Raw genomic sequence first — 17010 nt, forward strand, 5'->3', positions numbered from 1 at the left:
ACCCCCGGAACCAGGGGTACCCCAGACACCAGGGACGTACCAGCCGTACCCCCGGACACCAGGGACGTACCAGCCGTACCCCCGGACACCAGGACGTACCAGCCGTACCCCCGGACACCAGGGACGTACCAGCCGTACCCCCGGACACCAGGGACGTACCAGCCGTACCCCCGGACACCAGGGACGTACCAGCCGTACCCCCGGACACCAGGGACGTACCAGCCGTACCCCCAGACACCAGGGACGTACCAGCCGTACCCCCAGACACCAGGGACGTACCAGCCGTACCCCCAGACACCAGGGACGTACCAGCCGTACCCCCGGACACCAGGGACGTACCAGCCGTACCCCGGACACCAGGGACGTACCAGCCGTACCCCCAGACACCAGGGACATACCAGCCGTACCCCCAGACACCAGGGACGTACCAGCCGTACCCCCGGACACCAGGGACGTACCAGCCGTACCCCCGGACACCAGGGACGTACCAGCCGTACCCCCAGTCACCAGGGACGTACCAGCCGTACCCCCGGACACCAGGGACGTACCAGCCGTAGCCCCGGACACCAGGGACGTACCAGCCGTAGCCCCAGACACCAGGGACGTACCAGCCGTAGCCCCAGACACCAGGGACGTACCAGCCGTAGCCCCAGACACCAGGGACGTACCAGCCGTAGCCCCAGACACCAGGGACGTACCAGCCGTACCCCCAGACACCAGGGACGTACCAGCCGTACCCCCAGACACCAGGGACGTACAGCGTACCCCCAGACACCAGGGACGTACCAGCCGTACCCCCAGACACCAGGGACGTACCAGCCGTACCCCCAGACACCAGGGACATACCAGCCGTACCCCCAGACACCAGGGACATACCAGCCGTACCCCCCAGACACCAGGGACATACCAGCCGTACCCCCAGACACCAGGGACATACCAGCCGTACCCCCAGACACCAGGGACATACCAGCCGTACCCCCAGACACCAGGGACATACCAGCCGTACCCCCAGACACCAGGGACATACCAGCCGTACCCCCAGACACCAGGGACATACCAGCCGTACCCCCAGACACCAGGGACGTACCAGCCGTAGCCCCAGACACCCAGGGACGTACCAGCCGTAGCCCCAGACACCAGGGACGTACCAGCCGTAGCCCCAGACACCAGGGACGTACCAGCCGTAGCCCCAGACACCAGGGACGTACCAGCCGTAGCCCCAGACACCAGGACATACCAGCCGTAGCCCAGACACCAGGGACATACCAGCCATACCCCCAGACACCAGGGACATACCAGCCATACCCCCAGACACCAGGGACATACCAGCCGTACCCCCATACACAGGGACGTACAAGCCGTAGCCCCAGACACCAGGGACGTACCAGCCGTAGCCCCAGACACCAGGGACATACCAGCCGTACCCCCAGACAGCAGGGACATACCAGCCGTACCCCCAGACACCAGGGACATAACAGCCGTACCCCCAGACACCAGGGACGTACCAGCCGTACCCCCAGACACACAGGGACGTACCAGCCGTAGCCCCAGACACCAGGGACGTACCAGCCGTAGCCCCAGACACCAGGGACGTACCAGCCATACCCCCAGACACCAGGGACGTACCAGCCGTACCCACAGACATGTACTTACCGTACCCCAGACACACTAATTGTTAACCCCCTCGACATCAGACATGTCATTAACCCCCTCGACACCAGACATGTCATTAACCCCCTCGACACCAGACATGTCATTAACCCCCTCGACACCAGACATGTCATTAACCCCCTCGACACCAGACATGTCATTAACCCCCTCAACACCAGACATGTCATTAACCCCCTCAACACTAGTCATGCTAATTATTAACCCCACAGACACCAGTCATGCTAATTATTAACCCACCAGACCCCCAGACATCTCATTAACCCCCGAGACATGTTATTTTATCAACCCCATAGATATCACATATGTAGTTTGTTAACCCATTAGATAAACAGCATGCTACTAACGTACGAGGCATAAAGAATGGTTAGTACACCTGTCCTGATAACCTGCCATGTTATACTTTATTTGTTCTGTTTGCAGTTTGTTGGACGACCATTCACATGACCCAAAGAAGTGATAACCGGCCGCCATCAGGGTACGTCTAAACTCCGCATAAAACTGCTTGACACCGAGAATACTATCATTTGTTATCTGACCGCTATGAGCCCCTTGTACTCACCGTATGGTTATTTAACATGAATTGCACAGCGCTGAGCTTCACCAGCTTCCGGACACTGCTGTATGTGCGAGGGGTTAAGGAGAAAAGCAGCACCGACAGCGGAAAACGGCTCTCCGCCTCTATAGCCTATAGCATGATCAATGCCCACAGAGCCCATGATGTATGGATAATCCCTCCAACATGGTGAGATCCATCTGTGGTCACAGGCTGCTGCCCCCCCTAGTAGGACGCAGCAACGTGAGACCCTACATGAGTAAGCGTCATTTATTCCTGTGCATGATCCCCTCCTACAGCCATATAACACAGTAAAGGATATCCTATAGACAGGTCGTTCAGCAGCTGCAGGGTCTTGGAGGTGATGGGCTCGCAACGACCCCAGTACTTGAGATTGGTGATACTGTGGGAAACACGAGGTGACGGGTTACTGTTCTTTTCTTATACACGTGAAAAAAACCTGTATCCCCAATAGCTAGAAATAAACTCACATTTTGCCAATAAAAATGCTCAGCACCATGGTCTCATCGTTCAGACCCAGAACGTCTGAGAGACGCCGATAAAGCTGTAAGAGAGAACAGGACGCCATGTTAGAGAATAATCTGCAATAATCTACCAGCTAATCTGTACATTCTCCGTATTGAGGATTCACTGATTTTTATTAATGCGGCACCATTGTTGCCAAGAAATACACACGATCATCTTTTTTCTTGCTGTCAATCACACGGGACCCTCATTAATGAAGCCATGGCGGAGCGCGTTCTTCTCCGTATATCGGGATCGCACGCTTTGTGAAGCTATCTTACCTTCGATGACTTTTGAACTTGATCCCCGATGTATATTTTCCTGAATTGCTCAAAGAAGCTCAGCATTGACAGCTCCAGCTTCTCGTTGCCGGCCTGGGCGAGACGCGAGTCCGTGAGGTTCATCAGTTGCAGCACACTGTGGTGGAGAATGGATTAGTCCTGACTAAATTAGTCCTCTCGGGTTTAATAATTACCATTACTATTTGTATAATGATTCGCCGCGCTTATTAAAAAGATTCGTTAAAGTCAACCTGTCAGCAGCCAGAGTAGTGCAAGACACGGGAGTGGGCAACAAACACCTATTTGCAAACTAGACGGCAATGCAATTGCAATCTATGGGTCCTCTTCTCTTATTTTCATCGACAGTGGAGATGCAATCTCTGCTGCACGACGTCAGCTCTGCTCCCGGCCAAAATCTTACGCACCATCCAATCTTCTTTTGCGTGGTAAGTGTTGGCCAAGAGCAAAGCGGTGCACGTGTGAGATTTTGGACAGGTGTGGAGGTGACATAACGCGGCCAGGTCTCGGCTGCCAATCAGCAGTTACAGTCTAAAAAAACCCACAAATTTAGCCGCAATGAAGCAATGGATCGTGATGAAATAATACATACCGACAGACTAACTCTCCGTCCATGGCGTCCTGTTCATCAGTGCTGGCGAAAGATACTCTGCCTCCGATCACTGCGCCAATAATGTAAACCAACCAGGTGAGCCGACCTGCGAAAAATAAATCGCGACAGCATATAGTGTGAAAAGACAGCAATCGCAGAAACACCCAAGAGCTGAGAAATATTCGGATATCACAGAGGAAGGCATCCGTGGAGAATGCCACTACATATAATTCATGGACTCGTCGGGTCCACCATAGTGGGAGACTGTCTTACGGCGTTCACTGCTCTGGCTAAATAAACGTTGTCAGGAGTAGGATATACGGACAGGGATTTAGATTTGTACCTTCTATTATATATAAAATCATTAATTCAATAAAAATTGTAAGTATATTGCAGAGTGGATTGTGCAGCAGTGAGGAGCAGTGGCATTCCAGGAGGCTCATATCAGTCCTGCTAATGATAGGGGGCCGGCACTGGAGCACCTTATTACTAGGAGATAAAGCCAGCAGCTCTGCCTCCCAGATAGGAGCATTGTATAGCAAGCCCGCTCCGAGCCGCTATGCAATGTATTTAGAACGATTCCTGTGCACGGTAATATTTTTCTGTAACATTAGAGATGCACTTTAATGCTGCTCTTCTGGAGAGGGCAGCGAGCCGCTTACCTTCCTGCACAGTCAGCTCCATGCTGGGGGCAGATCCGCTTTGCAGAAGCTCTTGATACGTCTGAGCTGACTGGTCAAACAGCTGCACCAAAAGAGCGCACGTCTTGTCGTACTCGCACCTCCCAATGGTGGAGAGCTGATCCAGCTGCTGCTGTACCAGACCTGCATCGTCAAGAGGGTCTTCTAGGCCGTCCCTGCAGAAAGCAAGTGGTTGAATACTAGGGAAGAGGCTTAAAGGGGTATTCCCATTTCCAACATCCTATCCCAATATGTAGTAGGTGTAATAGTAGCAATATTAGCAATTACCTCCAATTAGAAATGTAGTATAGTTCTTCTGATTCGCTATGTCGCTTACCCCACGTGCAGGGCATTGCAGAAGCAGCTTAGGTATCCATGATTGCAACCACTAACAGTTAACTGTCAATATAGGAGTGGTCGTAACCACGTAACCTAAGGTCCTGCAATGCCTTGCACATGGGATAAGTGACACAGCGAATCAGAAGAACTACACTACATTTCTAATTGGAGGTATGCTATTTTATTATTACACCTACTACATACTGGCATAGGATCTTGGAGATGGGAATACCACTTTAAATATCACAAAGTACAAATTGTAAAAACATTTACTGAAGAAATGCTGAGATGTCAGACTATTACTATTGCTTTAAAGGGGAGTCTCAAGGTCAAAAATGGGTAAAATTGTAAAGTGCTTGCAAATACAAGCAACTGTGCAGTTTACCCCATATTAAAATTCCTCTCCATGTATAAACTCATCTCATTATTACAACCTGATGTACAAAATCCTTGCCAAAATTTTAGCTGATCAATTGCAATCTTTTATCTTTCAGATTATTCATGGAGACCATGGAGGAGTGCAGGCGTTGGGCAACGGTGCGAAGGACAGGTTCTGGACCTGTATTTACTAGATGGGTTAAACTTTTATCTATAGTGAATGATATCCTCCTGTTCCTACAAGACACCGACTCCTGACGGCCCCGACGCCTCCCTCCCGACGGCCCTGACGCCTCCCTCCCGACGGCCCCCCGAACCCGTCCCCTGTCCTGCAGACTTCCCCTTGTCCTAGGTGCTGCTGGATCCACCTGGATCTGGCCTTATATCCCATTTATTTGCCCCTTTGCTGGAAGGGAGCGCGGATCCACTACATGACCTGACGAGAAGCAGGTGGGAGACAGATGTGGGAGTGATGAGCACTGGGAGCCTTGGAAGCCCCGAATTATACTGACAGAGGCACACAGATATATATTCTCCACCGTACGTCTTACACCACATCCAGAATGCACAGGGTACAACCTGAATATCTGGATGAGGGCTCCAAATGTCACAGGGGCTCGGGAACGTTCTTCCCCCTTTTGTGGGATTTCCCAACGAGTAGGGGATACTGGACCCAATTGATGAGGATGAGTTCCTATACGACCACATGGGAATACCCATCACAGAGGACCCCAAGACTTGTCTACTCTTTGTTGACCCTGAACAAGAGGACTGTAGCTGGATCATTCCTGACTGAGGTCCTACTTATGGCCCGAAAACGTGTGGATGTCATCAAGATTGCCAACCATATCACAATGGAAATTGGTGGTAAATCTCTCCTTCACTTTTTAAAAGAAAATTATGCATCTACGCTGAAGCTGCCCTGGAGAGTTTCCAAAAGTTTGGGGTAGATGGATTGATTCCCCCCTGACTGCCTAACCGGTGGGAGGGTGGCCAACAGGGAAGGAAGCGGGAGGAGGGCATCTGGGACTGGGCTTTCTTTTATGTGGTCTTCGGACCCCCCCCCCCCCCCACATTGTCAACCTCAGTATATATAAATAGTCAAGCAGCGATGACTGTTGTGAAACTTGCTCCGCAGATTTATAATTCTGTTCTCTAGGTTACCGTCCACCTCTGCAGTCCCTAGAGAAGATGTGTGCGCCCGGCTTTACAGCGTGCTCGTACTACTCTGAAGCCGGCCGTATCGCTGGATCCAACCTACCTCAGTCCCCTGTGATTCTCCAACAGTGAGAGAGCACAGCTCAGCCAGCGGTGCGACCATGCTGCAGGTCTGAACGGTCACCCATCTCCCCAGGAAAACAGGGACCAGGAGACAGAGGAGCGGTGAGCTCCTGGAGCTGCGCCTTAGGACAACCCTTTTAATATTTGTTCCCTGAGCGGATACCTAGGACACTGCAGCCACAGTCCCCGCAATCTCAGAGTGCAAGATTACTCCTTAAGTCATCGCAAACACCAATGTACCTGAGGATAATGTGCACGGACTCCAAGCGGGACGTGACGTAGGCTTTGGTCACCTCTGGCGTGTAGGTCTCTAGAAGATGAGGCTCCGTTGCCTTCACGTAGGGCACAGATGCTGCAAGACGCTGCCATAAGCTCAGAAGATAATGTACTGAATTGGGTGCAAATTCCCAATGCTGGAAAAGAAAAAGAAAGTCCATTAGAAACCAGATTAAAGCCGAAAAGAGAAAGCTCTAAAGAGAATGGGCAAAGCAAAAACATTGGAATACTAATGGATGAGCAAAGGCAGTAGCTTCAGAGCCGCCCCGCAGCCTCTCATCTCCTCCACACCTGAACATATTACAGATAGGACATAGGATGGCCATGGGGCCACCATTAGCCCTTGGGCACGTGGTATGGATGTTCATGCCGGTCTTGATGAGGGGGCGCACGCCTCTTAATGAAACAGGCACATCTGACGAGTGGTGTGCACCTCCATGGGTCTTGCCACAAATCTTACTTCAGTCATGGCCTGGAGTAAATTTTCTGGTGTAAGGAGGGCCACAGCTCGTCATGCATTATACCCCGGTCCCTTGAAGACGTGGTGAAAGACTTTTCAAAAGTGACTTCCTGCAGAATTCTGGGGTAATCGCTTTGATGATCCCGGGCAGATATGTTTGTTGGCCTCTGTAGTAACGCAAGCTTATCCTCAGCCTGCAGAGATACAGGAAGGGTGACACGCACTGACGCACGTACCTGTAGACTGGTGACGGTGAAGTTTGCGATGAGTCTGATGACCTCGGGGTAGTTCTCTACCTTCACCAACTCCCCAAGCTGGTAATTACTCTTCAGGCGGGCCAGCAAGCGGCAAAATTCATGGTAGTTATTGGGGTCTGACAAGCTCTGGAGGAGGAAAACACGGTAAGTGCGGCTATACACACACACATGATAATCATAGAAAAAAGCATGGGGGCCTCCTGGGTGGTTTAACTACCACCGTGTGTGAGAAACCATAATGGTAGTCGGCCTGTCCTGCACATACGCCCTTGGCGACAGAGACGACTGCAACTAATGCAAAGTTACACGTGTTTCTCGCTGGATAGCTTCCTTCCCACCGCTCTGCAATAAGTCTGCAAATCAGTGCTGCCGTTTACTGGGGTTTGGAACGACATTTGGCACAGCTACAAAGCAATAAAGGAAGTCTGTCGTCATAATATGACTGTGCAAACCAAGCACAGGCATTCAGTGCTCCATTAGCGTGCCCAGTTTAGTGCACCTTCCTGACCAACTGTTTTCTAACCATCTCTGCTTCTTCCTTGATTGACAGCTCTGGCTTTATAGGAGGGTGAGAAGGTGCACTGAACTGTTCAGCCATGCCAAGGGGGGAGGGCACAAAGCACCAGTGCTTGGTTTGAACAGTTATTTTGTGCTCACAAACTCCCGTCACTTAGAGATGGGGCTCTGCTCAATCACAGGAGAGAACCGTGTAGCTGTATAGTTGTGTCTGCTCCCTCCCTGAACTCATCTCTGTAGTCATCAGGGGAAGCAAAGAAGAAGAAGCTGCAGTCAATTTCTTGTTACAGCCAAGACGATGCTGGTACCTGGAGAGGAAAGTGGGCTCTAGGGATCTACAGACAACCAGTGATGTTAATATTCTGCCCTAGACCATCGGGGATTTCACATTTACCCATATAATGGCCTTGACCACCAGGCATTTCACATTTACCCATACAATGCCCTAGACCACCAGGGATTCACAATTTACCCATATTCTGCCCTAGACTACCAGGGATTTCACATTTACCCATATAATGACCTTGACCATCAGGGATTTCAACACCGACTCTTACTGGTGACTCTAGCATTTCCCTTTCCTGTGCCCTAGAACACCAGGGATACTGATAAGAACCTATTCTTTCCCTTATACTATCCTAAAGGCATGGTACTATTAACCTTTTCACTTGCATAGACCCCAAGGGATGAAAAGATTAACCCCTAGCCCACCACAAATGCTCATTGATACCGGTCTTCTCTGCCCCATACCACCAGGGACGATTATAATATTCATTTTCTTTGCCCTAGACCACCTGGGATTCTAGCAGTAACCCATTCTCTATTACAAACCATTTGGGATGGTCTCTTCTCTGCCTTAGACCCCAGGGTTCGATTACAATAGGGCTATTCTAAGAGTATGACTGCTCCACTATATGTAAGAGCGATTTAACCTTCCTTCATACTTACTTGGGGATTTTCTAAAATTCTCTTCACTCCGTCCACCAGGTGAGAGAGGAACTTGGCTCTTTCCGCATTATTAAATAGGGAGCGACGGACAGAGGCGATTTGTACCAGACATGAGAGGACCTGTGGGGTGGAAAGATCTTACTAGTACGTTACGGATGTGATCAATGCAGAAATAACCGGAATGCTTCCTCCTTCTCTCCGCCATGTACTCACCAGTGGGGAGAAGTTGGGGGGGATGGAATGATACAGGTCGAAGAAGAGTTGTAGTGTGGAAGAGTCCAAGAAAGCTGCGGAGGCAATGAACGAAGCATGAGAACGGCTTGTTACATCCCCCGATTCCCCGTCCGTTCATGCACCGTCTTCTCTCTCACCTGAACGCCAGCTTGTGGGGATCTGTACTGTACAGAGGTCGTCGGAGGACTCGTCTGTGGAAGTGCCGATGAAGTCAAAATTCAGGCAGCTGTGGGTTAGTTTGAGAAGCTGCATAAGGAGGTCTTGTTGGGACCCATCGGAGAGGAGCAATGACTTTCCAGACGCCTTTAAAATAAAAAGGGAAAAAAAATTGCACAAAAATGAATTAATTCTAGGCCTTTGATTCATGATTATATATTAGATGCTAAAGCAACTCCTGAGGAATAAAAGGGTCGTCTTACCGAGACCAGTCCTATCCGTATCACTCAGAGGGACACAGATACAAGGGTAAATGGGCATCCAGGCCCTGGATATTACAATGGCCCCTCTGCCACAGAAGATCACACCACAGGTATATATATCTCATTCCTCTGCTCCGTGTAATCTCTTCTGAAATTTACATTGTATCTCCATGTTACTTGCAATGCTCTGCAGCTAATCACTGGTATATACAGTACAGACCAAAAGTTTGGACACACCTTCTCATTTAAAGATTTTTCTGTATTTTCATGACTATGAAAATTGTACATTCACACTGAAGGCATCAAAACTATGAATTAACACATGTGGAATTATATACTTAACAAAAAAGTGTGAAACAACTGAAAATATGTCTTATAATCTAGGTTCTTCAAAGTAGCCACCTTTTGCTTTGATGACTGCTTTGCACACTCTTGGCATTCTCTTGATGAGCTTCAAGAGGTAGTCACCGGAAATGGTCTTCCAACAATCTTGAAGGAGTTCCCAGAGATGCTTAGCACTTGTTGGCCCTTTTGCCTTCACTCTGCGGTCCAGCTCACCCCAAACCATCTCGATTGGGTTCAGGTCTGGTGACTGTGGAGGCCAGGTCATCTGGCGTAGCACCCCATCACTCTCCTTCTTGGTCAAATAGCTCTTACACAGCCTGGAGGTGTGTTTGGGGTCATTGTCCTGTTGAAAAATAAATGATGGTCCAACTAAACGCAAACCAGATGGAATAGCATGCCGCTGCAAGATGCTGTGGTAGCCATGCTGGTTCAGTATGCCTACAATTTTGAATAAATCCACAACAGTGTCACTAGCAAAGCACCCCCACACCATCACACCTCCTCCTCCATGCTTCACGGTGGGAACCAGGCATGTAGAGTCCATCCGTTCACCTTTTCTGCGTCGCACAAAGACACGGTGGTTGGAACCAAAGATCTCAAATTTGGACTCATCAGACCAAAGCACAGATTTCCACTGGTCTAATGTCCATTCCTTGTGTTCTTTAGCCCAAACAAGTCTCTTCTGCTTGTTGCCTGTCCTTAGCAGTGGTTTCCTAGCAGCTATTTTACCATGAAGGCCTGCTGCACAAAGTCTCCTCTTAACAGTTGTTGAAGAGATGTGTCTGCTGCTAGAACTCTGTGTGGCATTGACGTGGTCTCTAATCTGAGCTGCTGTTAACCTGCGATTTCTGAGGCTGGTGACTCGGATAAACTTATCCTCAGAAGCAGAGGTGACTCTTGGTCTTCCTTTCCTGGGGCGGTCCTCATGTGAGCCAGTTACTTTGTAGCGCTTGATGGTTTTTGCAACTGTACTTGGGGACACTTTCAAAGTTTTCCCAATTTTTCGGACTGACTGACCTTCATTTCTTAAAGTAATGATGGCCACTTGTTTTTCTTTACTTTTCTTCTTTTTTCTTGCCATAATACAAATTCTAACAGTCTATTCAGTAGGACTATCAGCTGTGTATCCACCAGACTTCTGCACAACACAACTGATGGTCCCAACCCCATTTATAAGGCAAGAAATCCCACTTATTAAACCTGACAGGGCACACCTGTGAAGTGAAAACCATTTCCGTTGACTACCTCTTGAAGCTCATCAAGAAAATGCCAAGAGTGTGCAAAGCAGTCATCAAAGCAAAAGGTGGCTACTCTGAAGAACCTAGAATATAAGACATATTTTCAGTTGTTTCACACTTTTTTGTTAAGTATATAATTCCACATGGGTTAATTCATAGTTTTGATGCCTTCAGTGTGAATGTACAATTTTCATAGTCATGAAAATACAGAAAAATCTTTAAATGAGAAGGTGTGTCCAAACTTTTGGTCTGTACTGTATATCTCACTCATCTACGTTGTTTAATCCATGATACTTTAAGGTCATCACACTTACTTTAACAGTTTATGATCCATGTTGAGTTGCCAGTCTGTTTTTTTTTTCTGCAGTTTTATGGTCTCCTGTTGTCTTAAGCTAGTTGATTGATTGCTAACGAGTAGATCTAAGCAGATACGTCCCTATATATTGAGACATAGTCAAGGGGCAGCATTTATGCGGGGGGCACTTATGCATATAGCATTCATGCATACTTTATCAAAGTGCCTCGGCAGTTAGATATGGCAGTTGGGCAGGAGACAGGTAAGACATGCAAGACAATTAAACAAACTTGCTTCCAGGTCATCTGTTTTGCAAACAGTATTCACCATTTGTATTTGTGCCATTTACGTTCTGGCTGCTACAATCATCCACATTCACCGTTCTCCCACAAATTCTGCACACTTCATCCATATTAACCCCTCTCTCCTCTTTTCTCCTATGTACAGCTGTCATGCTCTCTTCACAATGTTATACCACACAGATCCATTCATTCCCACCATACAACATAGGAAACGCTCTCACAAATCACTCAACCATCTGCTCACTCTCTGTATCTTCCTTCTCTTAGTCACAGGTGATATTTCCCCTAATCCAGGACCCTCCAGTAATAACATTAACTCTTTCCCTGTTACATTCAGTAACCCTGCTAATCTCATTAATATTCCCTGCATATCTTCTGTCTCATTCAACTGTGCCCTTTGGAATGCACGCTCAGCTTGTAATAAACTCTCTTACATCCATGACTTTTTTCTCTCTAATTCCTTCAACCTTCTGGCTCTCACTGAAACCTGGATCCAGCAGTCGGACACCACCGCCGCTGCAGCTCTCTCATATGGTGGCCTACACTTCTCTCATACTCCGAGACCTGACAACAGATAAGGTGGAGGTGTTGGTCCGCTTCTTTCAACAAAATGTACTTTTCAGGTTATCCCCCCAGTACCCTCCCTTATCTTCCCTTCTTTTGAGGCCCACACAGTCAGACTCTACCCTTGTCTATCGCCCTCCAGGTCCCTCCCGTCAGTTCCTGGATTACTTTGCTGCCTGGCTTCCAAATTTTCTATCCTGCGGCATCCCCACTCTAATCATGGGAGATTTTAACATCCCAATTGGCGATCCCCTTTCCCCATCTGCCGCTCATCTTTTATCACTAATCTCCTCCTTCGGCCTTTCACAGCTTGCTAATTCTCCTACACATGAGGACGGGAACACACTGGACCTGATCTTCTCCCGGCTTTGCTCGGTACATGACTTTACTAACTCTCCTCTTCCTCTCTGACCATAATCTTCTTTCATTCTCTGTCAAGAACTGTGACTCTACTCAAGACACTCCCACCGTCCACACTTATAGAAATTTACGCGCCATTAACACCCAGAAATTTCTGAAAAAGTTGCAATCATCATTGGCCCCAATCTCCTCCCTCTCATGTCCCGACTCTGCATTGAAGCATTATAATGAAATAATGCTATGCGCCCTGGATGAAGCCGCACCTCCTACACAAAGAACAATTCGGCATAGACGGCGACAACCCTGGCACACACTGCAAACACGTCTTCTCCAGCGGTGTTCCAGGTGCGCTGAAAGGCTGTGGAGAAAATCTAATCTGCCCGAAGATTTCCTCCATTATAAATTTATGCTGAAAACATAACTCTGCCCTTCACCTCTCCAAACAAACCTACTTTAACAACCTCATAATCTCACTTTCCAATAATCCTAAACGACTCTTTGACACGTTTCATTCTCTCCTCAATCAAACAGCACAGGCCCCGACCACCGACCTCAGCGCTGACGATCTGGCCAAAAAAATACAAAATAAATTAAAATAAATAAATAAAATATTAAACCGATAAATCCGTATATTTATGCAAAAATAAAAAAAGTACACATATTTGGTATTGCCGCGTCCAAAACAACCCGAGCTATAAAACCGTCACACTAATTAACTCCTTCTGTGCACACCGTAATAAAAATAAATAAAAAACGGAGCAAAAAACTATGCTTTTTCCTCATATCGCCAAACAAAAAGTGGAAAAAAAATGCGATCAAAAAGCAAAATGGAAATAAAAATGTTACCGCTGAAAACGTCATCTTGTTCCGCAAAAAAAAAGCCGCCATACAGCTCCATCAGCCGAAAAATAAAAAAGTTATAGCGCTCAGAATAAAGCAATGCAAAAAAAATATTTTTTCTATAAAATTGTTTTATTGTGTAAAAGAGCCAAAACATAAAAAAAATATACAGTAAGTGTAGTATCGCTGTAAAAGTACTGACCTGAAGAATAACGCTGCCTTATCACTTTTACCACACGCAGAACGGCATTAAAAAAAAACCCTCAAAAAACAATTCCTGAATTGTTGGCTTTTGTTAATTTTACCTCCCAAAAAACTAAATAGAAAGCGATCAAAAAATGTCCCGTACCCAAAAATGGTACCAATAAAAATGTCAACTCGTCCCGCAAAAAACAAGCCGTCACATGACTGTCGGCCAAAATATGGAAAAATTATAGCTCTCAAAATATGGCGATGCAAAAACTAGATTTTGCCAAAAAAAGCGTCTTTTAGTGTGTGACAGCTGTCAGTCATTAAAACCCGATATAAATCTGGTATCTCCGTAATCGCACCGACCCGAAGAATAAAGTAATCTCATCAGTTATATCACACTAGGAACGGCGTAAAAAAATAAATAAAACCAATTCTTCACCTGCTGCTGATTTGGTTATTATGTCTCCCAAAGATCGCAGTAAGGCTCTGCTCACATTTATCCTGCGCTCTGCGCTGAGCACTTACACCAGAGTTTCCGTGTAAATCTCTGAAATACGTGATTCAGACGGAACTTATGATGGAAGATTCCCTGTAATGAAGCAGATATAGGCCACTGTGGATGCCGTCTAGCCTGGGATCCCACGGTGTCATTTGTTTTAGGCGTGCATAAAAGTGCGGTAGGCCACAGTTTTGTGCACTTCTGAAAAAAAGGACACCGCTAAACAGAGGCCAGACGGAGTCCAGAGTAACTCTGCTGCCTCATTACAGTGAATGGATCCTGCAGGGGTTTCATCTGAATTACATCACTTGGAAATTTAGATGGAAACCCCGATGTAAGTGCTCAGCCTAGAGCGCCGGATAAATGTTACGTAAAATGTTCCCAATAAAAGCTTCAACTCAGTCCTCAAAAAAAGCTAGTCCCCACTCAGGTCCGTCATCTGTTAAAAATATAAGGGACTTCCAAGTTACTGGTAGCAGAAAGGCTCTGGAAAAGCGAAATGGCCCTTGACCCCCAAAAGAAATTCAGAAAATTTTGTGCTCCCAAATCCAAATGCCTATTCTACAATAATTTGTTCTCCAATTGTCAAATAGCGCTCCGTCCCCCCCAGATCTCGCCGTATGGCTAAGCGGTACGATACAGCCACATATGGGGTATTGGCACTTTTAGAAGAAATTGTGTGACACATTTCGGCACCATTTTTACCCATTGCCCTGTGTGAAAATGTAAAATCTGAGGGTAAAACATTTTTTTGTGGTAAAAATATAATTATGCTTTTTTCACTGCCCAATGGTATAAATTTAAAAATTAAAAAATACTCACTACTTCCCTAGATGAATTCCTTGAGAGGTGTAGTTTACAAAATGGGGTCACTTGTCAGGGTTTCTGCTGTTTCGGCATGTCAGCGACTCTTCAAATGTAACATGGTGTCTGCTGCCTATCCCAGCCAACATAGCGCTCCTTTCTCTTCCGAACCCTGCCGTACACCAAAGCAGTGGTTTTCCCCCACATATGGGGTATCGGCGTACTCAGGAGAAATTGCACAACAAATTTCATGGTGCAATTTATCCTATTACCCTTATGATAATGCAAAATTAAGGGATGAAAAACGTTTTTGTGGGAAAAATGTGAAAATTTTATTTTTACAGCTCAATACTATAAAATTCTGTGAAGCCCCTGGGGGTTCAAGGTGCTCACCACACATCTAGATATGTTCCCTAAGGGGTCTAGTTACCAAAATGGTGTCACTTGTGGGGGGTTTCCACTGTTTAGGAACATCAGGAGCTCTCCAAACGCAACATGGCGTCCGCTAATTATTCAGACAAATTTTACATTCAAAAAGTCTAATGGCGCTCCTTCCCTTCCGAACCCTGCAGTGCGCCCAAACAGTGGTTTTCCATCACATATGGGGTATCAGCGCGCTCAAGAGAAATTGCACAAAAAATTTTGGGGTCCATATTTTCCTGTTACCCCTGTGAAAATAAAAAAAAATGGGTCTAAAGTAACATTTTTGTGAAAAAAGTTAAATGTTAATTTTTTTCTTCCACATTCCAAAAATTCCTGTGAAGCACCTGAAGGGTTAATAAAGTTCTTGAATGTGGTTTTGAGCACCTTGAGGGGTGCAGTTTTTAGAATGGTGTCACTTTCGGGTATTTTCTGTCATAAAGACCCCTCAAAGTGACTTCAAATATGATGTGGTCCCTAAAAAAATGTTTTTGTAAATTTTGTTGGAAAAATGAGAAATCGCTGGTCAACTTTTAACCCTTATAGCTCCCTAACAAAAAAAAATTTTGGTTCCAAAATTGTGCTGATATAAAGTAGACATGTGGGAAATGTTATTTATTAACTCTTTTGTGTGACATATCTCTCTGATTTAAGGGCATGAAAATTCAAAGTTTGAAAATTGCAAAATTTTCAAAATTTTCACCAAATTTCCGATTTTTTCACAAATAAACGCAAGTGATATCGAAGAAATTTTACCACTATCATGAAGTACAATATGTCATGAAAAAACATTCTCAGAATCAGGGAGATCCGTTGAAGCGTTCCAGAGTAATTACCTCATAAAGTGACAGTGGTCAGAATTGAAAAAATTGGCCTGGTCAAGAAGGCAAAAACAGGCTCTGGTGCGAAGTGGTTAAAAAACCATCCCTTGACCAGAACTGCACGGCCAACTACAGACCTGTTTCCAATCTTCCCATTATCTCTAAACTCCTGGTCCATTCCCGTCTCATCCGCTATCTCTCAGACAACTCTTTTCTTGACCCTTTACAATCTGGTTTCCGCTCTTTACATTCTACTGAAACTGCCCTCACTAAAGTCTCTAATGATCTACTAACAGCTAAATCTAATGGTCACTACTCCCTGCTGATTCTCCTGGATCTCTCTGCAGCATTGGACACTGTGGATCACCAGCTCCTCCTCACTATGCTCCGCTCTATTGGCCTCAAGGACACGGTTCTCTCCTGGTTCTCCTCCTATCTCTCTGACCGCTCCTTCACTGTGTCTTTCGCTGGCTCCTCCTCCTCCCTACTTCCCCTTACTGTTGGGGTTCCTCAAGGATCAGTCCTAGGCCCCCTTCTTTTCTCCTTATACACCGCTCCTATTGGACAAACAATCAGCAGATTCGGTTTTCAGTACCATCTCTATGCTGATGACACCCAATTATACACCTCTGCTCCGGACATCACCCCTGCATTACTACATAAGACCAGTGATTGTCTTTCTGCTGTGTCTAACATTATGTCCTCCCTCTGTCTAAAACTGAATCTGTCAAAAACTGAACTACTCGTCTTTCCTCCCTCCACTAACCTACCTGTGCCCGATATTGCCATTTCCGTTTGTGGCTCAACCATTACTCCCCAGCAACAAGCCCGCTGTCTTGGGTCATTTTTGACTCAGATCTTTCCTTCACTCCTCACATCAAATCACTCGCTCGTGTCATCTT

General features: G+C 46.7%; 1 protein-coding gene across 1 annotated transcript; it reads right to left on the minus strand.

Moving 5' to 3' along the window:
- Positions 1-2494: 2494 nt before the first annotated feature.
- LOC141252713 (exportin-7-A-like) lies at positions 2495-9312 on the minus strand (the record flags this gene model as incomplete). The annotated part of the gene is made up of 10 exons (XM_073670548.1): positions 2495-2627; positions 2716-2789; positions 3031-3166; positions 3641-3746; positions 4303-4496; positions 6559-6731; positions 7291-7437; positions 8776-8895; positions 8989-9062; positions 9147-9312. Coding segments are annotated over 10 exons (1323 nt in total), but the record flags the coding sequence as incomplete, so codon positions are not given.
- Positions 9313-17010: the final 7698 nt, after the last annotated feature.

This window comes from Phyllobates terribilis, unplaced genomic scaffold (genome assembly GCF_046119375.1).
Source record: "Phyllobates terribilis strain yellow unplaced genomic scaffold, ASM4611937v1 Scaffold_9310__1_contigs__length_17009, whole genome shotgun sequence".
NCBI lineage: Eukaryota > Metazoa > Chordata > Amphibia > Anura > Dendrobatidae > Phyllobates > Phyllobates terribilis.